Raw genomic sequence first — 27,504 nt, forward strand, 5'->3', positions numbered from 1 at the left:
AATTCGCATTGCTGAATAGTATTCTGTTTATGTGTGTGAAAAAAAATGTTTGTAACGCTATTCTACTCTTTTTTTTTTTTTTTTTTTTTTTTTTATTAATAATGATTTTTTATTATATTATGTTAGTCACCATACAGTACATCCCCGGTTTTCGATGTAAGGCTCGATGATTCATTAGTTGTGTATAACACCCAGTGCACCATGCAATATGTGCCCTCCTTACTACCCATCACCGGTCTATCCCATTCCCCCACCCCCCTCCCCTCTGTAGCCCTCAGTTTGTTTCTCATAGTCCATAGTCTCTCATGTTTCATTCCCCCTTCTGATTACCCCCCCTTTCTTTATCCCTTTCTTCCCCTACTGATCATTCTAGTTCTTATGTTCCATAGATGAGAGAAATCATATGATAGTTGTCTTTCTCTGCTTGACTTATTTCACTAAGCATTATCTCCTCCAGTGCCGTCCATGTTGTACGCTATTCTACTCTTGATGGGATTTGGGTGTTACCAGTTTTTAGCTCTTAGGAAAAGTGCTGCTATGAGCATTCTCGAATACATGTCTTTGGATAACCATATGTGTGCCTACCAGTTGCATATATACGTAGGAGTAGAATTGCTGGATTGTTAGGTATGAATATGTTCAGCTTTGGAAGATGTACTAATAAATGTTTTCCAGAGTGGTTTTGCCGGTGTACTCCTGTTGTCTATGAGTGGGAGTGTCTTTGCATTCTAGTCAAATTTCATTATATACCAGATTTCATTCTGGTGAGTGTGTAGTGGTATCTTGTCGTTTTCATTTGCGTTCTCTTTTCAGTAATTAGTTGGAGCACCATTTCTAATGTTTATTGGCCATTTTACATAGCCTCTTTTGTAAAGTACCTCTTTAAGTCTTTGGCCCATTTTTCTACTAGGTTGTCTGTCTTCCTGATTTGGAGAATTATTTATATATTTTGATGCGAGTCTTTTGTTGGATATATGCATTGCAAATATCTTACGCTCTGTGGGGAAAACTTGTAAGGCTGATAGTGTGATTGAGCATAATTAGGTGTGTAAATAGCCAAAGCAATCTCAAGAAAGAAGAACAAGGTTGGTGGTATCACAATCCCAGATTTCAAGATCTACAACAAAGCTATAATAATCAAAGCAGAATGGTACTGTCACAAAAATGGACACATTAGTCAATGGAACAGAATAGAAAGTCTAGAAATAAATCCATTGCATCTGTGGTCAACTAACCTATGACAAAGAAGGCAAGAATATACAATGGGGAAAAGACAGTCTTTTCAACAAATGATGTTGGAACAACTGGTTAGCTACATGCAAAAGAATGAAACTGGATCATTTTCTTACACTACACTCAAAAATAAACTTAAAATGGGTTAAATGTTAGACCTGAAGCCATGAAACTCCTAAAAGAAAATAGGCAGTAGTTTCTTGGACATTGGCTTTTGCAACATTTTTTCTGGATCTTTCTCCCCAGACAAGGGATAGAAAAGCAAAAATAAACTACTGGGAGTACACCAAACTGAAAAGCTTTTGCACAGTGAAGGAAATCATCAACAAAATGAAAAGGCAGCCTACTGAATGGGAGAACACATTTGCAAATGCTATATCCAATGAGGAGTTAAAATCCAAAATATATTGAAGAACTCTTACAACTCTACACAAAAAACTAATTAATTAAAGACTGGGCAGAGGACCTCAGTAGACATTTTTTCCCAAGAAGACGTAAAGATGGCTAACAATCACATGAAAAGATGCTCAGCATCACTAATCATCAGGGAAATGCAAATTAAAACCGCAAAGAGATATCACCTTATACCTGTCAGAATGGCTAGAACCAAAAAGATAAGAAATAACAAATGTTAAAAAAAAAATCCAAAAAACAAATGTTGGTGAGAATGTGGAGAAAAGGGGGAACCCTCATGCTCTGTTGATAGGAATGTAAATTGATGTAACTACTATGGAAAACCATATGGAGGTTCCTCAAAAGATTAAAAACTATTATATGATCCAGTAATCCCACTGCTGGGTATTTACCCAAAGGAAATGAAAACAATAATTTGAAAAGATGTATGCGCCCATGTTTATTGGAGCATTATTTACAATAGCCAAGATGGGGAGCAACATAAGTGTCCGTTGACAGATGAGAGGATAAAGATTTGGTACATATGTGCAATGGAATATTTCTCAGCCATAAAAAAGAATGAGATCAAGCCATTTTCAACAATGTGGATGGTCCTAGAGGGTATTATGCTAAGTGAAGTAAGTCACAGACAAATACCATATACTTTCACTTACATGTGGGATCTATAAAATAAGACAAATGAACGAACAAAAAAACCAGAAACAGACTGTTGGTTGCCAGAGGGGAGGGGCAGGGGTTGTAGGCAAAATAGGTGAAGGAGGGATTTAAGAAGTCTAAACTTACAGTTATAGAATAAGTAAATCACAGAGATGAAAAGTACAGGATAAGAAATTTAGTCAATAATATTGTAATAACTTATATGGTCACAGGTGGAAACTATACTTACCGGGGTGAACATCGTGTAATGTACAGAACTGTTGAATCACTGTACTGTATACCAGAAACTTAATCTAGCATTATATGTCAACTATACTTCAATTTAAAGACAAAAGGAAAATAACGGGGAGTGGGGGTTACTTAGAGTAGTTATGGAGGGCCTCAGATACCAGACTTGTCATCTGATACCTGAAGGACAGAGAAGAACCATCTCCTTGAAGTGCTCCACGATGACTGGTCCAGCAAGCAGAATAGCATGAGCAAAGGCCCTGAAGCAGGAAAAAAGTTGGCACATTTGGGTATAGTAGAAAACCAAGATGGCAGGGGAGAAAGGGATTGTAAGAAGAAAAAATAATCTGCATCTCTTCATTGTTCTGAGAGAGGAAAGACTTCAGACCTGTCATTTGTCCGATGCTGCTCATAGTAGTTGTGTCTGATCCTTGACTCCCTTCTTGCCTTGGGAAGCTGAAACTTAATGCTCTTTTCCATCCTTCATCCTGCAGGCGTGGTGGACACAGGCCTTTTCATTAACATGGCTGAGAGAGTCTACTTCGGGATGCAGGACGGCTCTGTGAACATGAGGGAGAAGCCTTTCTGTTGATCCGGCAGGAGTGGAGTGTGTTCACCTTGAGCCCCCAGCCCACAGCTGAGGTGGACATGCCTCTCCAGGAGCCTTTGCCTTAATGTATCTGTGCCAGACGGGCAGCTGGCAGGGTGGGGGTTGGGGGGGTTAACTCCAGTCTTCTGAAGTATTGTTATTTAATGTCTTTTTAAAAAGAGAAATATAAACATATATATTTTTACTATTAAAAATACTCAGTTTTTTTTAATTAAAGTAGAACTTGATTTCATGTTTTATATGAAACATTTACCAAAAAAAAAAAAAAAAAAAAGGAAAGGGACTGTCTTTTAAACTTTTAACTTGATTCTGCTGGTTAAGCTTCTGAATATTGGGTTTGCTGAGAAATGTAAATCAAAACTTTTCTTTAAACTGGTAAAATGAAGGGCCCAGCCAGCAGTGATTCCCTGATGCCTTACTGGAAATATTAGAGTTTACTTTCCTACCACACTGTTTTGTCATTAGTTTTTGTTGTAATCACGCACAATCCTTAGATACCTGTTTTAAGATGAGGTTTACACAAGTCTGGCGAGTGGAGCAGTGTGGTGTATAGTGACTCAGAGTGTAAATTGTCAGGGAGAAAGTGGGGTTCTTTTGCTAAGATCCAGGGGTTCTTTCAGACCACTGTCGTGGGAAGCAATTGGCCAGAAATACTTGCCAGTACTGCCAAAGCACTGCTGTGAAATGTGAAATACTTTTAAATAGTTGTCTTTTTGTTGTTAATATTTTCCCTGTTCCTTTATTATTGCTTGCATGGTTCATCGTCAGAACTTGTCATTTCCTTATGTTGTTTGAGGGTTGAAATAAAACAGTATGGTGCCGTTTCGACTCTTTGTCTTTACTGTTCGCAGTAGTTTTGCAGTAAAATAGGGATCAATTTTGCACACCAGTTTACACTGGATCTTTGATAAGGGGTGGAATTTACTTGAGAAATCTTGAGCCAAAGACTAGGTAAATATTTCCTTTATTTTGGGGCAGGCTTGACATCAGTTTTATTCCATAGACTTTTGTCAAAGAAGAGATTATTCTCTTTGTTAATGGAAGATAGCTAAACAAAAGTCGCCAGTTATCCCCACGTGTTATATTAGTCCGACCCTTAGTCCCAGAAGCTGGCGAGCATTAAGCAGTTTCCTCATATTCCCTCGTTATTCTCCCCACTAATCTTCAGATCGTGTGCCCAGTGGGCAGTGCGCCGTCCAGAAAGCCTCAGAGACAGGGAGACGGAAGGCCGCCATCAGCTCGGTGGTAGTTCTGGATGGGACGGAGGAGCCCAGCCGGCGAGGTGTTTATGCTGAGGGCCTTCATCTCCCCTGTGCCGGCCTGCGTGAGACTCAGGACCATCCTTGCCCTCAGTGCGCCCTCGGGTCGGAGCCTGGGATTGTAACTACCGAGCCTGCCTGCATCTCAGTCCCTGCTAATCCAGGTGGCCGAATGAAAGTTACCAGAACTGGCTTTACGGAGGCTCTCTTTTCCTTGCCAGATTCTTTCTCTTTTTCTTCGCTTCGAAGTGCTCTTTAAAAATGTTGCCTCACACTTTGTTAGGAAACCTGTTGTTAGGAGCGGTTTCGTTTTCAAGCCTCTTCTGGTCTAGATAAGTTTTGCACAAAATGAGCACTAGATGTTAGCCGAGAAAACTTGATAGAACTAATGTTTGAAATCCTTTCAAGGTCTCGTGGCATGGGTTAAGTTCAAGGATAAAGATAAACAACAAAGCTAAACTGGGTTTCTGAAAAACACCTGCACGCTCCACGTCACATGGACATTCTCAGTGGCTTTCAGGGGCGTTCGCACCTGTGGCCAGAATGTAGTCCCTGTGAGCATTGATGTGAGGTTTTCCTTCTCTTGAAAAAAACAAAACCCCTGCTATGCTTGGGGCACACACACAGAAGTTTGTTCTAGAGGTAAATTTTGATCGAAGGTTCTTCAATAAAATTGTTATTAAATGTGATCTTGCAGGTGATAAATTGGATGGAAAAAATTTGCAGGCCCACGATGAATCGGGCACAGGCAGGCTGCAGGTCTGGCTTTTGGGAAAGGTTATAACTGAGTTAAACAGTTACGCTTCTGGGAGGCATCAAAGGGGGAAAATCACTTGTATTTGAATAAGATCAATTTTGGTTTCAGCTACAGGTCATAAAGTTTTTATTCATTTATCAGCCCTTTTCTGAGTTCCCATCACATGCCAATTCCTAGTGGGTACTAGTGGGAGGCAGGGGACAGAGACAAGTAACACCCCTCTTGTGCTCTAGATGCTTCCACCGTGGTGGATGAGACAGGCGGGTTGACAGAGGAATGCTGCGATGGAGCAGTCATGTGAAGGCGTCGTCAGCATAGTGGCGAAGAGGGGGGCCAGTGGGTGGGAAAGTGGTTATCAGGTAACTGGCAACAGCCTCTTACCTGTCATCACTCAGCTTGTGCCAGTGCTCTTCTGGGCCTTTGCCCTCATCTTACAGCCACTTCATGGTGTTCTTTTAATTTGCAGAGTGAGAAACAAGTTCAGTTTAAGTAACTTGTTCAGGTCATACACTGGGAAGCAGGCCAGGCTTAACTGGCTCAGGGCCTTACTCCTAATTGAAGGGGGTTGTAGGACTCTGGATAGTTTGCATTCCTTAATTCTTGTGTCCATCGTTTGCAATTTGAGCCATGAATAATTTGTTAAATTACTGAAGTTAATGAAATGGTGTGTGTGTGTCTGTCTGTACGCTCATAGGTAATCCTATAAGATTAATTTCTGGCTTTGGATGAGCTTTCTTTAATGGCAGAAAAGAGTAGAACATTGCACCAACCTAAGGTGAGCCACGGGAAAGTGCACTTCGGAGGAGTCATCCTCTTCCACCACTGACTTCTCCCCCATGCTTGTTTCCTTTTCTCTTTCCCGGGCCTGGGGATGTAGGTAGGCACAGTGGCAACCTGAGGCATGGCTCGCCTGGGAAAGGGTGTTTATGGCTAAGGACTATGAGTTCCCCTTAGCTAAAGACTCTTCAGGAATGCATAGTTGAACAGAGTTGGTTTTATTTATCCATTGAATGAGGGAAGTCACATGCCGTGCGGGGCTGTGGGCGTCTGTCAGGGGCTTAGGGGTTTGGGCTTGTGTCTGGTGCTTTGGAGGAAGGCTCAGGGAAGCAGGGCTCTGCTCCGGATTGGATTGGGTTAGAAGCAGGAGAATTCTGTGATCGGGTATTTTAAATTTTTACCAAGAAGGTAAGAAGAATGGAGTGAGGCTAAATCTGGGATTGGTAAAGAAGCTGCAGTCACTCAGCCAGAACAGGGGGACGTCTGGTCCTTTTTGTGATTTGGACACTGTTCCCATTTTGACTGTTGATATGTAATCATGGAGTCTGGTTTTTGTCTTCACCACAATCACAGAGTGACCATGTCTGATGGAGTTGTGTGAAATTGTTGATGTTCCACAGGAGAACACCCCAGCCTCACTGTGGGTACCAGGCCGGCTTGTAGCGACACCAAGGCCTGACTGTAGCTTGTACCGGGCTACGCTTCCTTTCTCAGGATATGCTCACCCCAGGGCCCGGGAGACCTGCATATTCTATAATTAACTCTTCTTCTGTCTTTGGTCAACAAGTATTGAGCACTTGCTGTGTACTGGACACTGGGACAGAGGAGTCAGGCCACAGATACCCATGACATAGCTCCAGTCCTCAGACTTCACTGGTGCCGTGACAACCACTTCTCATAACTCTTTTCAAATGCCTGAGTTTGCCCGCTTCCTGTCACACCTAGCAGCTGAGACAGCCCTATTTAGGATTGCATCAGCCTTCACTCTCCACTAACCCGCTAATCAGATGATGTTTTTGACATAGGTTCAGTGCCTTTGCTTTTTTAGTAACCAGTATGTGTCACAGGACAGCAAAACACTCCAATATAGCCTAGCATTCAAATGTGCCCAGGTTGACTCTGCAAGTAAACATCGGTAATGGTGCTTTGGGAAGGTGGAAGTGTGTGTGAATGTGGGCAGTGGTGGGGAGGGGTGGAATCCAGAAGGGAGGGAGAGGTCTTCCCCGGAAAGGCAATTCCCCGTGTTCTGTGCACAACACGTTATACGCACTGATGAACGAAATAAATTCAGCTTTGAAACCCATTCCCTATGTCGGATCAGTGAGAAGCATCTCTCTCAGCAGCAGGGTGGGAAACGACACAGCTCTGTCTTTGGAAACGAGAGCCCCGCTGCGTCTCTGTTGGCTTTGGCCCAGTGGCAAGAAGACCGCTCACTGTCTCCCTGGAGACAGAACTACGTTTGAGGGAGACCCCAGGTTCAGGTGTATCCCAGTCTGAGTTTCAAACAGGAAAGTTGTGCTCATCCTCGTTTTAGTTCAGAAGCTGTTCTTAGTGGTGGGTTGGACCAGTCTGCGGTCACCGATGAGTTCTGAAGCTTCTAGAGCTCCGATCTGATTTTTGCTGCGCTTGGCCCATGTTCGTCTGTGCCAGTGGTGCTGTCCCCTGTTTCTTGGTGAATCTGTGACAGGTGTTCACAAGGTCAGAGCCCATAGGGAACCGGCATCTGTAGTAGCGTAGGTATGGTCAGGAATGGCACTGCCCAATGGAAACGTGAGCCACATACGGAATTTTAAATATTCAGTAGCCACACTAAAAAGGTACAAAGAAACAGGTGACATTAATTTCAATAAAATCTTTTATTTAACCCAACATATCTAAAATATTACTATTTTAACATGTAATCAATATCTTTCATTTTGTACTAAGTCTTCAAACTACAGTATGTGTTTTACTTCAGCACATCTCGTTTTGGACTAGTCACTTTTCAAGTGTTCCATGGCCACACTGGTGAATGACTTAAGTATGGGTGAGCACAGTTCTAGACCTCAGGGCAACTCTGGTGTTGTCATTATTCTGGCTTTTTGAAGCCTCTTTTGATTTCTTGTGTGTTCTGTTTGGGGAAGTCAGGGAAAGACTGGTACTGTAGGTGGTCATTTAGCTGAATCTTTAAAAAATTTTTTTAAGTTAAAATTTTTTCAGCCTGAGTGAGATAGACATTTATAAGTACCCACTTAAAGTGTACAGGTCAGTGGTGTTTAGTATATTCACAGAGTTCTGCAACCATGATGACATTCAGTTCTACAACATTTTCATCGACCCAAAGAGAAACCCTGTGTCCATTAGCAGGCACTCCCTATGTCCCTGCCCAGTACCTCCCACTGCCACTCCCACCCAATCATGAATTCACTTCCGTCTCTATCGATTCCCACTCTTCTGGACATTTCATATAAATGGAATCTTACACTCTATGATCTTGTATCTTGCTGCTTTTATTTAGCATAATGTTTTCAAGGTTCGTCCATGCTGTAGCATGGATCAGCACTTCGTTGTTCCTTATTGCTGAATGATATTCCGCTGTATGGCTAGACCACATTTTTTTTATCCATTCACCAGTTGATGGACTTTTGGGTGGTTTCTACTTTTTATGGCAAATGCTGCGGCAAAGAATCATGTACATGTTTCTGTACGGGCACATGTTTTCATTGTCTTCTATCTTTTTGTTGTTTTGGTCCTCCTTTACTATCTTCTTTTGATTTAAATAGATACTTTTTAGCATACCTTTTTAATTCCTCTGGTTTTTGTTTGTTTGTTTGTTTTTTACTGTATATAATTCAGTGACTTTCCCAGTGGTTGTTCTAGTTGCAGAATCTTGAAGGAAGAGCAAAACAGCCAGGAGTGGTGGCCAGGGGAAGAGTGAGATGGAAGGAAGCATCCTATGAAGTGGGAACAGAATGTGCAAAGACAAGGGTTAGTGAGGACCTGGTGGTACAGACACCTTGGAGGAGCCGTGTGTGGCTCATCAGGAATGCTGCCTTCAGGGAGGTGTTGAGAGAAGAGATGAAAGGCAGGGGACGCATACTGATGGGCCATGTTCACCTTAGCTAAGGACTTGGACCTTAATCCTGCAGTGGGGGTTTTTAGGTGGAGGGGCATGATCAGAGTCCTTGCTGGCTTTAGGGAAGAAGGTGGGATGGATGAGGAAGAGACCGGACCGGGGTATTAGTTATGAATCTATAGAAGTGGTTGTGAGGGGCTTCCCAGTTTACTAGAAGACTTTCTTTAAGGCTGATGGAATGTTTTCTTTCCAGTGTCAGGGTCCAGCAAGTCTGAGTTGGGAGAGAGGCTTCCAGTGCCAGGAAACATTCTCTCCTGTGGGTATTTTGTCCCAGGCATTAGACAGTGTCACTAGTTACTGTGAGGGCAGGAACTTTGAAACTTCCTAAATCCAGTTAACTTGAAAGTGTTTCCATTAAAGTGATCCATTGTTTAAGAATCCTACAAATACAATAAGACATAAAATAGAAGTGAGGAATACAATTCTTGGGAAGGAGACACAATTAGCATCTGTAGAGAAACATCAGTATCTAAAAAGCAGATACAAAAGGCAGATACTGAGTTTAACAGATTTTTTTTTAATTTCCCTATCATCTGAACCCCCTATTTCTTTTTTCTTTTTTTTTTTTAATTTTAAAGATTTTATTTATTTATTCGACAGAGATAGAGACAGCCAGTGAGAGAGGTAACACAAGCAGGGGGAGTGGGAGAGGAAGAAGCAGGCTCATAGCGGAGGAGCATGATGTGGGGCTCGATCCCATAATGCCGGGATCACACCCTGAGCCGAAGGCAGATGCTTAACCGCTGTGCCATCCAGGCGCCCCAGAACCCCCTATTTCTATTTGGAAAATACCTCACTGTGGGAACTTGCTGTGGGCATATCTCCCCACCCCCTGCCCTCTACTGAAGTGGAAATGTCCATTCTCCCTGCTGCCTTGCAGCCGGGGCATGGACCAGGGCTTTGCCAATTGGCTGTTCCTGCCCAGGGTTTGCACGGAAAGACAACGTCTCAGTTATCTATTGCTGCATAACAAACCACCACAAGGCTCAGCCGCTTAAAACAGCCATCATCTTTCATCTGTACACAGTCCTGTAAGTGGATTAGAGCTTGGTGGGTTGACCCATCTCTGTTGCATGTGGCTTCAGCTGGGGCAGTTTGACTGAAGCTGAAACGTCTGGAGAATGCCCGGGCCTCTCACTCTCCATGGCCCATCTTAGGCTTCCTCACAGCATGGTGGCTGGATTCCTGGAAGGGGCATTTAGGGCTTCCTCAGAAATTGTACGACGTCAGTCTCACTTTTATTGCCTAAAGCGAGTCGAAATGCCAGCCCAGATTCAAAGAGGTGGAGAAATAGATTCCTCTTCTCGAAGAGGGAAGGAACTGAGGCAGAATTCGCAAGGAATGACGGGGAACGACAAAGATACAAGAACAGTTTAATGTTCATTCTGCTGGTAGCAGCTAGAATTCGGTGGTGGGTGGCAGCAGTGCCAAGAACAACACTCAGGAGAGCGGCATCAACACTGGCATTTATTCAGACTATTTTAGGATAGGTTCTTGGTCGTATTTCCAGCCTACCAGGTTCCCTGGCTTCTCTTTTTTGAACCTAATTTTCCAGCCTTCCCATCCATTTCGAAGCCGCATGATAAATGCTTTCAGTAAACCCCATTTCTGCTTAATTTAGTTAGAGCCAACTCCCGTTGTTAGCATCAAAGAACACTGACTGATGCCCCAGCCAATAAGAGAATCACTAAGAGCTATGTAGTAAGATAATTTACAAAAGAGGAAATGCACACAATTAATAAACACCTGAAAAATGTTCTACCTCATTAACAAAACAATACGCATCTAAATTAAAACAGAAAAAAGATGCCTTTTTTTTTTTTTGTCTAGCAAATTATCAAATAAATTAATGTGATCAGAGTTGCAAAGGGCATAGTGAGAGAAACTCTCTTAGACCTCTGGCTGGGTTGTGAACTGGTCTAACTTTTCTTCCTGGGGATTTTTTGGGCAATATTTACCAAGAATCTTTAAATGAATCGTTCCTTTTAATTCCTTTCCAAGAATCTAGTCGAAGCAAACACTTAGAAATGTAGATATAAATGTGTGCATAAGGATTTCCATACCAACGTTACATTTTAGCAGACATTGGAAACATGATGCAAGTCCATCACGGTGTGATGTAATGAGATATTATGCAGCTTTTAAGACCAGTTTGTAAAGAACTAAAGATACAGAACTTTTACAGGATAATATTGAGTGATAAATTAACCCAAAATTATTGATGTGACTGTATAACAGTCAGGATCTAATTGAGAAAGCAAACCACTCCTCCAGGTATTTTGAATGAAGGGAATTTATTACAGGAAATGCTTCACAGTGATTCGAAAGGCAGAGAAGCCAATCATTATGTTGAAGCAACCCAGAAATGAGCAACAGCAGAATGCCACTTCACTCCCAGGGCTGGAGAAGGTGGCGTTGCCAGAAGTTGGGCAGCTGGTGGAATCTAGAATCAGAAAGGAGATGCAGCCACTGGTCGAAAATTCCTCCTCAAAGCAGAGAGGGGCAAATATCTTGGTTCATCCCTTCTTCTCACTTCCCAGTCTTTTACCAGGGCCTCCCATTAGCCAGATCTATCCAGAAGCCAGTTGGTAATGGAGCCAATGGCAGGAAATGGATCAGAGGGTAGATGGGCAATGACTCTGCCACACAGCATGATCTCAACTAGATACAAATTGTGCGTATTGAATGTTGTTAAAAGTAGTTATTTTTGCTGATGGGATTATATAGGATTTATTTTCATATGTTCTGTATATTCTAAAGACCCCAAACCATATTAATAAAAAATGGCAAGTGTGTGTGTGGGGGGGGAGATGCCAAGTAACATTTTTATGAAAATAAAAGTATGTAAGTATGGATGTGATACAAACAACAGAACTGTAGACACGGGGCCTCTCATTAAGCTCCAGACTTTTGTCAGGGGCCTTCCCAGGGCTGGGTGGGCTCCCTTGGCGGGGGCCAGCAGGGGGCGCTCCAGTCCAGCGCAACAAGGCTTCCCTGGCTGAGACTGACAAACTGGGATTTCCACGGCCTTTGTAGAGCAGGAGCCTAAGGGGGCCATTGCCCTGTTGGCTAGCCAGGGCCCCCAGAGGTTTGCCTCTGCTAGTCTATCTCAGAGCTGCCCCTTCTTCCCATGATAGGCTCTCGGGAGGAGTTCTGAGAAAGCCAGCCACCACCAGAACTCGTAGGTCCGTCCACATCCCTTTGGAGTGTTTGGCATGTGTGTCCACTGAACCTTGAGCCTTACTGTAGTACTGATTATGCTTGCACGGAGGAACCAGTGGTCACCGGGTAGAGCTGTCAGCCCTAAGTGTCATATAAAAGTAAATGCTCTGTGAAACCATCTTGGCTTTTTCCTAAACAAGTACCTCAAATTGATAAGTGCAAGACTCCACATTGTACAGTTTCTGCTGTTTCTACAAGCCGTGTTACCTAACGTGACCGACTCTGAGAGATCGGTTTGGGCCACTTAACCAGCAAAGTGTCAGGAGTCATGAGAGCTGCATTATTCAGGACATTTTTTTTGCAGTTAAGATGTGTATCACCCCCTTTGGTACTTCTGTTCTCTTCTCTTTGTCTGCTGTCCGGGGTCCACAAAGCTTTCCCACCGCTGAAGGTGCAGGCTGAGCTGGGCTGGGAATTCCTGCCTGCCTGAAGTTCCTTCAGGATTTTTTTAGGCTGATAGTTTTTGCCGGACGTCTATATACAGGCCTTCACTGGTTTTAGGAGATAATTCGAGGGAATGAGGAAGCTTTCTGAGGGGAGAATGAGTTTGACTTTGAGTAGTGGACACTGCAGAAATGTCATGGGGCTCTGATATTGAAGGTACCTGTAGCCCCAGGAGCAGCTGTCCTGCTCTCTGCCACTAGGGCCCCCACAGTGAGTGCTTTCAACCTGCTGCTCGTACAGAAACTCTGGGGTAAGAGCTGGGTCCTTGAGTCGCCCCCAGGGCTGTGATGGGCTCTGGGTTGTGTACCCATCACAATTTGCTCTGTGTGTGTGTGTGTGTGTGTGTGTGTGTGTGTGTGTGTGTGGTGTATTGGAAAATCCAAGAGAGGTCCGGTGAAGTGGAGGAATAATTTCATGTAATTCTGCATAGCTTGTCCTTTCCCTCCCTCCCTCCCTCCCTCCCTTTCTGAGAGTGTATGCTTTTATTTATGTGACAGCCCTCCCCCCCCAGATAAGTACAGAATGCTTTATACCTTTATGCTTTTCTGTTTTGGGAAATGAGATAAAACCTCATAAAGGAAAAGATTGCTTTGGTGAAATGTACATAAAGAGAGTGTGTAAGAAAAACACAGATACGAAGGATAAGAGAGGGTAATGGATGTAATTTCAGTTGTGAAAAATGAGCATGTTTTCATCAACGTAAATTATTTCAGGCGTGAAAAATTGGTTCTCTGAATAAGCATCAACCCAGGCTGATAATGTCTGCGAGTGTTGATCTTGGAAATTCTCAAGGTACTTTGGAGAGCCGAGAATTTGTGTTCTCTGGGTTGATGCCTTAGATCAGCTCCTCTCTATTAAGTACAGTTTTCTTGGGTTTTAGTTAATGCATTCTTATTTTTTATTGAGCTACAATTCACGTACAATAAAAGTCACAACAGTGCATTCTTGTTTCTAAAGTAGATCGCTATTTTATAAGATGTGAGCGTAGAGAGTTTTATATTTATGTTTAAACGTTTTGGGGAGTAAAGAGGAATCCTTTTTCTAAGTAACCTTATGGATTTTGTGTTTAATTGTACCCATGTGGCAAGTAGTCAGTGATTATAAATTCATTTCATGGGGCAAAATATATTTTTTGTGTTTTCCTTTTCGTAGGAACCCTGTTGGATCATGTCTAATTCTGAGTGTATATCAGAGTATAAATAATGCCAGAGAGTAAATGATCCAAAATATTTATCCAAATAAAAGACTGGATTTGAGAGCTTATTTTTCTGTATGATTTTCTAGAATTAAAATAATCAGTACTTTTATAATCTGAATTTTATAGTAAGGATAATTTTATTTATTTATCTATCTATTTATTTATTTATTTATTTATTTATTTATTTATTTATTTATTTATTATAGAAAGGATAATTTTAAATGAATCCTCCAAATTTTGGTTTTAGAAGTTATTCAAGAATTCTTTTTCTCTATAAGGAGAGTTCGTACAACTTGTACCTCCGTGTCTAGCTTGTATCTTTTCTAACATACCAGCTTTTGGTTTCAGTCCATTTTTATTAAAAAACCTACTTTAGAGCTAAAATACTTTATGAAGAATTTCTTAATCTAGGGGATATGGAGTGGTAGAGAGAATTACTTCCCATGATTATTCCTTGTATTATTTGAAGGTTTTACCAAGTGCATATTTTACCGCTCCAAAAATAAAATGGAAAAACTTTCAGTAATCAAGGCAGTAAAATATTTTGATCCACTTTAGTATTTTTATTACTGTCATTCTTGCCCTTTTAAATACTTTGAGAAATGGAACCGGGCAAATGGATGTGAGCAATTGGAGAAAAGCACCTTGATTAATTAAAGCATGCATCTGTCCCCAAACGTGCCCTTTGAATTTTTTAGACAGCTAGTCCTTAGTCCAGAACAGCAAAAGAAATGTATTTCAATGGTTCACATGTCAGTTGGCGATAAAAGATAATTTAAGATTCTGAGAAGTATTTGCTATAACTGGTAAAGTTTTACCTTTGAGATGAGTTCACACCGTTGGGAAATGGTTACTTTTTGTGTTCATCTGGTTAAGTAACAGCACTTTGCTTTGGATGCCAGAGGAGGGTCTCCACGGCTGTGGGATGATCTGACCAGGGCCTGGCACAGAACTGGTACTCGGGAGGGACTGGTTTAATCTGAATCTGGAAGTAAGACAACGGTTTAATTCTAACTTTGACCATGCAGCAAGTTGTTGGCAAGTTGTCCCCCCCCTTTTCCTGTTCCTGAATATTACTTATGGGAAAAATGATATTCTAGCAAAAATTTCAAAGGAAGAAAATTCAAATCTTGCACTTTAATACAGGAGTCTTAGCATTTTTGTTGGTGGTTTCCTCTCATCTTTGTCCGTAAGCACATAGTTTTTTACATAAAGCTAATTGTAAGGTGTGTGGAATTCCACATCTCGCTTGACAAATGCCTTATTGAGTTTTCCATGTTGCCACACAGACTTCAGAAGCCTCCTCTCAAATGAGTGTAAGTTAGTCCATTGAGTTGGCTTTCCATTATTTCCTTGGCCAGTTCTCCTATTGTTGGGCATGTAGGATTTTTCTAATGTTTGCTTTTTAGACTTAAAGTTATTGAGTTAAAGGGAGTGCAATTTCTGTGGCTTTTGATACATATTACTGAATTCCTCTTCAAAAGGTTATACCAGGGATGCCTGGGTGGCTCAGTCGGTTAAGTAGCTGCCTTCGGCTCAGGTCATGATCCCAGGGTCCTGGGATTGAGTTCCACACTGGGCTCTTTGCTCAGCGGGGAGCCTGCTTCTCCCTCTCCCTCTGCCTGCCATTCCCCCTGCTTGTGCTCTCTCTCTCTCTGACAAATAAATAAAATCTTAAAAAAAAAAAAAAGGCTATACCAATTTACAGTGCTAATTGAGGGTTACACAAGTGTTATTTTTTAACCATGGGAGGATTGTTTTACAGTCTCTTTCCCCAGCTCTGTATCCTTCCCCTCCACCCAGCAGAAAAGAGTGTTTCAAGGTGAGGGAGGACATACATACATACATACATGTATGTTTACTGTGAATGACGAAGCTTCACGTACTGAATTCTACAGTATTATCTCATTGAGAAATACAGAAACAACCCGCTTAGCTCCAGGCCTCAAGTCTGGCATTAGTTCCTCTTTGATAGCCTGATTCTGTTAAGTTTTTGTCACAAACCCTGCATAGTAAAGTGGAAACTTTGACTTTCTGTTTCTGACTGTGATTGCAGGTGTCTGTCTAGAACGAGGGAGTTGAGGGAAATTGTTTGCACCAGTCTAATTACCCACCATGGAGTCAGTAAGGGGAGCAGGCCTGTGAGCCCACCGTATGTACAAAAAAAGAGATTCATTTCACATTGGCGATGAGGGCAAAAAGACGCACGCACCATGTTGCTTTTCATGGAATGAAATTCTGCTCGTAGCCCTGGGAGTTGTTGTTCAAGAGGTTGCATACAGTACACTTCCCAAGAGTTTCCTTGAACGTTATGTGACCAATAAACAGGTGTTTTTAATCCTCCATTTTATTTTGGGTGGGAGAGACTTATTTTAGATGGGAGAAATGACTCAGTCAGCATCACATAGGAGCAGAACCAGAACCAAGTATAAGTCTGCTTTCAAATCCAGTGTCATTTTACTAGGTTTTATTTACATTTGAGGCCACTTGACTCTTTTGTTTTATTTTATTTTATTTATTTATATTATTTATTTGAGAAAGAGAGAGTGCGTGCAAGCAGGGGGAGGGGCAGAGGCAGAGGCAGAGGGAGAGAGACAAGCCAACTCCCAACTGAGGGGGGAACCTGATGCAGGGCTTGATCCCAAGACCCTGAGATCATGACCTGAGCCGAACTCAGACACCCAACCAACTGAACCACCCAGGCCCCCCAAGCCACTTGACTATTTTAAAACATACTATTTGAGGTTAGAAATCTCTCAATTAGCATCCACAGCACAGAAGAAGGGAAGACTGGATCAGTTGCCTTGGTGATTTTGTCCAGTGTTTACACTCAAACCAGGATTCTTAGGGATTTCTAGATTTAATGTATGCTTTCTTCTGACTATATTGTTTATATAATCTGGGTAATCTTCTAATCTTGCTTTTGGATTCTGTTGGTGTATTCGCCACATCTGTGTGGGTGAACACATGTTTTAGGTGGTAAGCTCCTACGGGTCTGTGGAAGCCTGGCACAAGATCCATATGTCAGCGTAGTCATAGGTTAATCAGCACTGTGGGCCTAGTCTCTGGCAGAGTGTGATCTTAATTTCTCTTTGGCCAGTCATCATCCTTAGGGCAGTACGTCTTCATATGCCTTTTCATCTGGTAAAACTTTAACAGTGTTCTCAAATGAATTTTGCCAGGCGTCTTTTCATATTAAAGTGGCTATTTCCACGTTGTGGATAGCAAATCAGATCCAAAGAAAGAATCTTAAAAATTCTTCATACTGCCATGTGGAAATCATAGCATTTTAGATCTGGAAGGGACCTTCTCAGTCACTCAGTGCAAGCCCCTCATCTTACAGACTGGAAGACTGAGGCCTGGTGACATGCTCGAGATTGTTAGCAAGGTGATGGCTTAGGAGGGACTCCAGTGCACTGCTTCTTTTAAAGACTGTGTAGCAAGCATCAGATGCTTGCTCTTCTACAAAAGGGGAGCAGACAAAAGGAAAAATGCCCCAGGTCAGGAATCGGAGGCAAATAATAACTACAGAGCCCCTTATAATTGTAAAGTCCTTTGTAGTTTATAAAGCTCTTGTAGATGCAGAAGTATGAATACATAAAATGAAATTTAGTTGATATTTTATGAAATAGATTCTTAATTTGCCAACAGTTTGCCCCTTTATCATACTTTAGTAACTCGTGAGGTTCTGAAGTGACTTCTTTAAAGAAAGAAAATCGGTGAAGAAGGGAAACCGGACCTACTGGTTTTATTCTACTCTAGCCATAATCTTTTAAAATCTATGCAATTTATTGTAATTAGAATAACCCATTCCTTAAGTGGTGCAGCTAATAGGGGATTTTCTGAGGTTACTTAACAAATTTCGGCCATTTCCGTAGCCTTGCACTGGGTATTTTTATTTTATCTTTTGCTAAAGAAATAGGGTTTGTGGATTTTGGTAACTGTACACCGCAGATTTTAAATCATCAGGTAGTGATAGAGCAAGGCAGTCTGATGACATGATTTAAACTAAAACTCACAGTCCTTGGCACTTGAATGGCAGGTTCTTGGGAAGAGGAGGGTACTAGAGAGTGGCCTCTGTGTCATCAGTGGGGCCCCAAGGACAGGATTGATTGCTCATGTTCCAAAATGAAGAACTGGCAGTGAAGGGTTTTAAAAAATTAGTTAAAGCAATGCTTGCTTATAGGTTGATAAAAATAACAAGAATAGTTACCTTTACTTTAGCCCTTACTGGTGCTTTCATGTTGTCATGGTCCTTACAGTGACCTCCAAAGAGGTGCTCTGTTATCTGACAATTACAGATGAAGAGACTGACGTTTTGATAGTGTTAGTCTCGAGGCCAGTCAACCAAGTTAGTGGCAGAGGTGGCTTCAAAGTCATGTCTGCTTAGCTCTGAAGTCCATAATCTTTCCTTTGTAGTTTTATTATACTCAAGAAACTATGATTAATTTTTTTCTGCTTTTCTTGTCACTTGATTCCAAATCAAATGATTTTCTTTTTTTTTTTTGGACATGCTGAGTAGGGAGTGTGGGCTTTTTAACTCTGCTGCCTCTAACCTATGGCTGGACTGGACCTTCTCTTCCTTCCCCTTCCTCCTGCTTGATCAGCACACGGAGGGATGTGGGTGACGTCATGTGAGTCAGAGTATTAAACGTTCCCTGTCGCCGACTTTGCCTTATTTTTCCCCTTGGCGGTATGGGGACAACTCTGTAGTAGTTGAACTGGGAATCTTAGGAGGAGAGGCCCCCACCTCTATGGGGTACACATCAGCAGCCTAGGGTTCCGCCACTGTGGCTGAAGCAACCTGTGACGTGGACCCTCATGCCAGCCCCGTAGTGAGAAAGCCCTGTTTTCATTTCTTCTTTTGCCAAGCCCATCTGGATAGAGCAGGTGCAGGGGTGGGTTCTTAAAATAGAACCTTTGTTCCATGTGACGTGGCACTATGGAAGCCCCCTTGCTTCTTCACCTGTTGTTCGGAGTAAGGACGTGATGAAGATCTGTCCCCTCATCAAGGCATCTTCCTTACTTCCGTGGGACCTTTCAGTTGTCAGTTGACCTCTCTAGTTTCTTCCTTGTAAAATACAGGACTTATTCTCGGTAACCTCAACTAGTGCCCTTCCTGGCTTTGATGTTCTGTATCCGTGTTTCCGATTAGGGCTCAGGTCTTTGAACTCACCATTTCTGTCTTGTTTTGTTCTCCCAACAATATTATTCTAGTAGGAGTACCTGGGACTAAAAATGATTCTTGATGGTTAAAATATGTCATCTCACCATCTTGACAATCCATTTGCTTTCTACCAGCAACGCTCTCTAAAGCAGGAGTCACATACCACTTAAAAGCTTGAATAAGTTTCCATATATGTGTTTGGGATCACAGGAAACAGTGGGTAATTTGATTTAAGATCAGGGAAGGTTATTTCCTTGGTAGCTGTTCTTCCTTTCTGGCTTAAGAATTAAAGATTCCTCTCAAAGTTCTAAATCTTAAGAGACTAGATTTTAAGAAATTGATATTTATAAAACTCCTCCGGTTTTTTTCTGAACATCAAACCAATCCTTGAGTCTTAGTCCTTTTTTTTTTTTTTTTTTTTGTAAAGTAGGAATTATATCTCCTTCATGGGGTTGTGAGAATTAGCTGACCAAGGACGGGGCACTGCTCGGCAAGTGTCTGACAGATACTAGGCACTCAGAAAATGTTTGTTCACTCAGGATCATAAGTTCATTTTTCCTGTTCATGAGTCCTAGCTATTGGTTAGCCTTGAGGCTGAAAAATCGGCCCTCTCATCTCAAGGAGCAAGCAGTGTTTTAATGAGACAAAACTAATAAATATGAAACAATTAGAGAACAGCTCGAGTCAGGACATGACCAATTGCTGCATGGGGACAAGGTACCTAGGGACTAGTTGTCCCTAGCAGCGCAGGCACATTCTCACAGTGATGGTCTGTGAGTCCAGTTTTCAAGGAGGGTGGTGTGCCAACATAGCTGGCCATCCTAAGAAAGAGTCCAGACCAAAGGTTATGGGGTCTAACAATGGGGAAAAGGCTATGTAAAATTACGTGCTGTCAATAAGAGAGAATGATGCGTATCATTCAAAATGATCAATAGGACCAATAGTGTACTGTATGTTAACTTACTAAAATTTGAATTAAAAGAAAAAGAAAGTCATAAGGAAGAGAAAATACATTTATAGTACCGTACCGTATTTATCTAAAAAAAAAATTCAGGTATATGTGGACCTGCACAGTTCAAACCTGTGTTGTTCAAGGGTCAACTGTATTTCCGGTGAAAATGTAAATCAGAACAGCTATGTTAGAGGATGATTTGGCAATATCTAGTGGACAATACACATACTTTATAATTTAGCAATCCTACTCAGTCATATTCTGTAAGAAACTCGTAAGAACGTTCACTGCCAAAATTATGGAATAGTAGAAATATGAAGAGGTGCCTGGCTGGCTCAGTTGGTAGATCATGTGATTCTTGATGTCAGAGTTGTTGAGTTCAAGCCCCACATTGGGCATAGAGTCTACTTTTTAAAAATTATGAAAATAACCCAAGTGTCTATTGACAGGAGAATGGTGTGGCCGAGATTCCAAGTTGCCCTCCACTCCCAGGATCCATTTTCCATCCTTTTAAGACCTCTGATTTTTAATTAGATACATAGCCGCTCTCAACAAAAACTGTATTTCTCAGCCTCCTTTTCAGCTAGATGTGGCCATCTGACTAAGTTTTGTCCAGTTAGTTATAAGCAGAAGTCATATGTATAATTTCTCCATCCTCTTTGTTTCTTCTCTGTGGCTGGAGAATGGAGTTGTTGGCTGGGGCAGGAGCAGCCATCTTGGCCTGTGTGATGACTTGAGGAAAGAAAATCACTCACAGCAGAACAATAAGAAAAAGCCAGGATTCCTGTCACTGCGGAGTGCCATCCCAGTTCTGGACCACTCATCTCTGGGCTTTTACATGAGAGAAAAATAAACTATTATATTAAAAAAAAACCCAAGTGATCAATATGACATCTAAGTAGAAAAGAGAAGTGCTGTGAAATAGCAAGCAAGAGAAGTTGAACACAAAATTGTTGTAACAATGTGGATTATCCCATAGCTTGGTGTGAAGATACATAAATATTAGACAAGAATGTAACGTGAAGAATCAAAATAATAGATGTGTTAGGATTGTGGATTTATGGATGAATTTCAAAAACATCCCTTCTTAGTAGGCTTTCACTTTTAACAGTTGACACAGACCAAGTATTTTGAATAATTTCATTCTGAATAATGACTTGGGTTGAATATTATACCAGTCCCTCGGTGAAGTTTCCATCCTTCTCTGGGGCAGGACTTCCTCTGTGATATTTGTTCATTGTGATCTCTCTCTTGAATGGGTTGATTTTTTTTTAAAGAAGAAAAAAAGTACAACAAATCCGGTAGATTACAGAGTCCTCTTCCGTTTACATTTCTGTAGATCTTCCTTCTCAAATTCCCTACCACCTGATATTGGATCCAAAGGAAGGGAGAGGACTTGAGATCTCTGATTTTGAGCTTCAGGGATTTGGCCTGCTATTTCTCTACAAAATGCCTGGTTTTCCCAAGCATCAGTCAGCCTTATTAGAGGCACACGTCCCCTCAAGAAAAAACAGTATACCAACAGTCAACTTGGCAAATGGATAATTCAGGTGGTGATTTACATTTTATTTTGGCAGATGGACCCTTCATTTTCAAAAGAATTCTACATGAATGTCCCTCAAAAATGTATTGACTTTTCAGGAGCACATTGACTTCATGCAGTGACTTACCCTGTAGATAGTATGTATGCTTAGGCTGGCTCTTCCATAGCATCAGTGAGTGGGTTCTTCTGGTTTAGGGGAAGAATCTGAGGAGATACAACACACTTCTGACCCTCAGTGGTCTTCCAGCTTTCAATTCGATTTAGGTCACATCATTTCAACCCTATGCAAGCCAATCCAGTGCAAACTAGCTAACCAGTCCAGAAAGCATGTTGGTGTTTGTGTCAGTGAATCTAAGGATCATCATCTACCTTCCCCCCACCTCCACCCCAGATTAGAAGTTAGCAAAGTGGCATGGCTCGGGTTGGCCTTCTAGTCTTCCTTGCCACTGCAGGGAAGCCTGGGGCCCTTTCCCACTTGCTTTGTGTGCCAACTTCTCAAGGTCCCCTTGCCTGTGTTTGCTTGAGAATGTAGACTGGAGGAAGGGGAACTGGACAGAGAGCCTCAATACCTGGCTTGTAGTCTTGTCTCAACTTCAACTACTAACAGCATTGAGTAAGTCAGTCAATCTCTCAAAGCTGTAATCTCCTAATTTATTAAAATAAAGAGGGTAGTCTGACTGTTCTGGAACCTTTCTCTAGTCCTGGTAGTCTGTGAATTTACCTTCCGCTCTTTTGTCCAAATTTCTCGATTAATTCGAACCAAATTCCATCCCCTCTAATACTTTTAGTTGGCTCTTCTCAGAACACCAATGTCCAATTTGGTGCTATTCTAATTTTTCCTTATTTGTACCCATTTTGGGGGGGGCAAGGATTATGTTTTTTCTATAGTTTTCTTGAGGACAGGGCTTGTGATATTCATATCCTTATATCTCCTCATGGTGACCCAAACTCTTGGAACCGTTGTCAAAACAACATCTTCTTGGTGATTCTATCCTTTCTTTTAGGGTCTTTCTCATGTCTGTAACACACTCCTAACTCAACAGTAAGAAGTTATCAAAATTTTAAATTTTGCAGATCCAATATTTCTTTTTAGAGTTAATGTTGGAAATAATTTCACACACACATTTCTTTAAAAGATTTATTCTTTTAACTAAATAAGGTTGTTTGATAAGCGTGTCTGGACAGAAACACAGAATAACCCTTTACTGTTATGAAAGAGCAATCACTGTAAGTCATTCAGTCCAAATAAGCAGTTCTTTTCTGTCAGCTCAATGGCTTCTTGCCTCTGGACAAAGCACTGTACCCAAAAGTGGACTTATTCTTTCCACTCCGAATCGAAATGCCCATTGTGAGCAGCCATCTCAGAAGTGAGAATGGCCGTGGTGCTGGGTAGGGAGTGGTGTTGGTGGAATTGTATTGGATTATCTGGGGTCATAAGAAATGAAACCTCATTTGTAGTTGGCTGGCTCCAGAAGGTGCAATCTCCTATACTTACATGCAACATTCTTTGGGACTGAAGGCAGCATGGAGCAGGCATGCTGTACAAGGACAGCAAAGGAATAAGAAGACCATCCTTGAGGGGCGCCTGGGTGGCACAACGGTTAAGCGTCTGCCTTCGGCTCAGGGCGTGATCCCGGCGTTATGGGATCGAGCCCCACATCAGGCTCCTCCGCTATGAGCCTGCTTCTTCTTCTCCCACTCCCCCTGCTTGTGTTCCCTCTCTCACTGGCTGTCTCTATCTCTGTCGAATAAATAAATAAAATCTTAAAAAAAAAAAAAAGATTTAAAAAAAAAAAAAAAAAAGAAGACCATCCTTGAAACTCATGGTTGGAAAGTGGATTACAAGTGCAGCAGGACTTTTCAGGAAGACCTGGGTCATCAGATCCAGTGGTGTGGTTCCAGGCAGATAGTTGTGTGGAGCAAAAAGAGCAATGGGTTTGAAATCAGAAGGCAGATACAGAAGAGGTGGCTTTTCCACTTGGGCAAGTTTCTCAGTCTTTCTGGTCCTGTTTCTTCATCTGTAAATTGGGGTAGTAATGTCACACTCGGTGAGTTCGCATATCCAAATAACAAACAAAAACAACCAGACACACAGAAAAACAACCCCTATAATAGTTCTATAGACATATATCAACCATCAACAATTCATTATTCATTCGCTCACTTGCTTTTTCAGCAAATGCTTGAATAACCACGGCACGGTGCTTTGTGCTAAACACTGCAACAAGTAAGCAATTATATAGAGATCAAGGTGTAAAAATTCTAGTTCGGGTCCTCAGTAAATAGTAGATGAATCATAAACTGAAGCATGGAAATAAAGAGTGATTTTCTATAGGTCTTTTAGCTACTATTATGATTCTCAAATGTTGTTTTGGTGCACAGTTTCCAAGTAAAACATTGTTCGTTTCTTTATAGTGGACAAAAGGCCCTGCCTTTTAAGAGCTTAACTTTTGATGGGAAATACAGACAGATACTTGGGGCTTACACAAAACAAACACATAAGTGATAGATGGTACATAGTGAATTCAGTAACGTGGGACATCAAGAGACAGTGGACTCCGGTGAAATCATCAGATTATCTCATTATTCACAGGTGATTTTTTGGAGGAGGTAGAATTTCTTTAGATCAGCTGGAAATAGATCCAATTTCATTAATTTTCAGACATACTTGCGGATAAATAGCTAACAAGAGTTATGAGGATAAAAAATTTGATGGTCTTACATTTAACATGTGACTCATTATCTTGGAGTAGGTCATGAATCTGACAACATGGGTGAAAAGGTTATTTGCAGCTGTCATTATCAGGTAGGCTTGGTGAAAACATAAGCTTTAGGAACTTGTTAAATTTTACTTTTAAACTCTTACTACAGAATACTGCAATTGAGAAAAGTGTATTCCTCTTTCTTATATAATTATTAGGGGTTATTGTATTTCTGGGCAACAATGCATATTAAAAACCAAATTGAGATTGAGGGTGGAGAGAGCCAGTGGCAGGGGTGAGAGACATTATAGACCGAAGCATGTATATGGGGGTAGGTGTGTGTTGGGGTGAGGGCAGTGAGGGTTGAATTGCGTCATTTTCCACAAATGTCTGTTTAGCTTCTCCTTTTCCGAGAAGTTTGTCTTTTTTTTTGCTCTCAGTTTAGGAGACACTGTCTGTATCTTCAGGCATTTACAGTCTTAGAAGAGCAGGGAGGATGTAGGAAGGAGAGGACAGGCTAACAAAAGGGAAGGAGGCTTCAGACCCATCTAGCTCTGTGGCTGACGTGACTCTCTTCATGAGTGTTGCAGTCCGAGGAAAGCATTCCCTCTCTAGGTGGCTGCTGTGGTTGGTACAGTCAGTGGAGACTCGTTGGAATGATATCATCTAGCAATGGGAGCTTGCGTAGTGAATACAGACCAGCTGATCAATCTCTCAATACACAGCAGTTCTCAGGAGCCCATGGCCCCAGGCTTCAGGAGCAAGACCTCTGATTAGATGTACTGTATGGTGACTAACATAACATAATAAAAAATTATTAAAAAAAAAAAAGATCTCTACAGAGCCTACCCTATTTCTTTGTATCTGTCTTTTCTCTCTTCCTTGTTACTTCCATCCCTAGTATCTTTTGTCTTTCTTCCAGCTCTCTTTATTATCCTTTTCCTTCTAATCCTCTTGTAAATGTACTTTAATTAAACACATTATGGAATTTAATCATAAACATTGTTTTGCTAAATAAAATATTGTACACACATGCGGTATTTTCTATTTCTTGAAAAAAGAGAAGACAGAATTAAAAAAAATCTCTCCAAAATGTAGAAGTCCAGAGCAGGTTACAGTTGACCTTTGAACAACGTGGGTTCGAACTGTAGGGGTCCACTTAGATGCAGACTTCTTGGGATGAATGCAATACAGTGCTGTAAATGTATTTTCGCTTATGCTTTTCTTAATAACATTTTCTTTTCATTAGCTTTTTTATAAGAATACAGTTAATACATATAGCATACAAAATATGTGTTAATAAACTGTTTATGTTATCAGTGAGTCTTCTGGTCAACGGTAGGCTATTGGTAGTTAAGTTTTCTAGGAGTTAAAAGTTAGACTTTTTAAAAAAAATTTTTTTAATTAAGAAAAAAGAAAATAGAAAATGCCATTTGAACAAATTTCAGTATAGTGTAGTGATTAAGCACATGGCTTTAGAAGAAAATAGCTCTGGGTCTGAATCTCACTGCTACTTACCAGTTCTGGACCCAAGCACATTAAAAGTTAGACTTTTTTGAGTAGATTTTTGACTGTGTGGGGGTTGGCACCCCTAGTCCCCACATTGTTCAAGGGTCAACTGTATTTGAGTGATCCTCAATCCAGAATTTCCTCATGTCTAGATTGTTATCTTTGGTGGACAACGAAAGAAAATATATATTGGAAACCCATATGTGAAGTTTTAAGTCCGTGGGGAGTGCACTGAAAATTGAATGGGAGTAGATGGGTTTGGGGAATGAGGATCTTGAAGTTCTCAAAGTGAGTGTTTGTAGGTCATGCTGCTGCCCTGGGGCACAGGGACTTCTGTGTTCTCCTCTTCCCTGGGCACCTTCCACCATCCACCTCCAGCCCCCAGCACACAGACCAGGTGCTCATAAGTGTCTGCAGAATGAAAGAATCCAGGAATACCCATGGGATCAGAAGTTGTAGGAGACTGGGTTGAATATATTCTGATTCCCAGGTTATTTATCTATGTATTTTCTTATTCTCCTCTGTCTTTGGTTTTTCCTTTGATATTTGTCTTTTTGCACAGGAAAGGGCAACAAACCAGTTCCAGGGAGTAGAGGACTTCAGTAAATGAGCTGTCAGCCGCCTGCTCTTGAACCAAGTGGGTAGGAAGGCAGGTGTCAGTTGGCATATAGTCCGAGAAGATTTTATGATGTCTCAGATTCCAGAGCCTTCTTTTCCACAAGGCTATGAGACACACCCTCAGTTCACTCTCCTTCCAGCTGGGAAGACTGCTGAATGGTTGGCCCCCTTGAAATCACATGCTGATGACTGGGGAGCACATTTCCTTTCTTTGAGTATGGAATATTGGTCTTTGGGAAATGCACCTCCCACCTTCATCCTGCAACACTTCAGTATTCCGTTATGGTGTCAGGCAAGCTTGGGGGAAATTCGATCAACTGAACTTGATCCTTAGGCCTGTGGATAAGATAGTGTATCAACAAGTAGTTCCTTCTCTTCGTGCCTTAGTTCCTCCATCTTTCAGATTAAGAGATTTTTCTTGCCTTGACATGTCAAATAGGTAAAGAGGAACAGAAGGATTGTGGTATATTACTGCAAATTGGAGGAAATGAAGGTTTTAGACCAAATTTAAAAAGGCTTCCCTCTGGAATGACTGCAGGGAGAGTATCCATTGAGCTCAGCCATGGAATCCAAGAGCCTATTAATAATTGAGAATAAGAAGAGGCCAGATTGAACACATACTCTGTGGCATGCCTTGTACTAAGTGGGTTATGGACAGTGTTTCATTTAATGTTCACAGTGGTGTTGAGACAGAGGTTTTATTACGGTTACTTTATTATAGACAAAGAACCAGAGACCAAGAGGGTCTTACTTCTAACTTAAGTTATAAGTGATGAGTCCCCATGTCAGAGCTCATTAATGCAAGCTGTGGCTTCCCAGGGAGAGGGCTGGAGCACTGGAGTGATTTATCAGGACACCCTTGGTGTCAGTAAGTCCCAGGTTGGGTAGTGTTTGGGCAGAGGGGTGAAGGTATATACCTTCCCTGCCCTTCAGCATGTGTTATGTGTGCTTCCTCTGTGGTTCCATAGAACTCCGAGACAGTCCATCCATTGCTCTGTGTTGTAATTTCTGCTAACTTGTTTCCACATTAGCCTGGGAGCTCTTTGACACTGAGGGCTCTCTCTTGTTCACTGTGTTATCTGTCGAACATAGTACAGAG

General features: G+C 41.5%; 1 protein-coding gene across 5 annotated transcripts in view; it reads left to right on the forward strand.

Moving 5' to 3' along the window:
* The window catches only part of RPIA (ribose 5-phosphate isomerase A), a 100,160-nt gene that overhangs the window by 28,064 nt on the left and 44,592 nt on the right, over positions 1-27,504 (forward strand). For 2 of the 5 annotated variants that reach the window (XM_026481031.4, XM_057309365.1), the window contains one exon: positions 3,027-3,968. The exons of the other annotated variants lie outside the window; for them this stretch is intronic. In XM_026481031.4, coding sequence (XP_026336816.1) covers positions 3,027-3,124 — 98 coding nt within the window. In that variant the 3' untranslated portion in view covers positions 3,125-3,968. Of the gene's footprint in view, positions 1-3,026; positions 3,969-27,504 lie in introns of those variants that run through there. 5 annotated transcript variants of the gene reach the window in all.

The sequence above is a fragment of the Ursus arctos genome, unplaced genomic scaffold (assembly GCF_023065955.2).
Source record: "Ursus arctos isolate Adak ecotype North America unplaced genomic scaffold, UrsArc2.0 scaffold_8, whole genome shotgun sequence".
NCBI lineage: Eukaryota > Metazoa > Chordata > Mammalia > Carnivora > Ursidae > Ursus > Ursus arctos.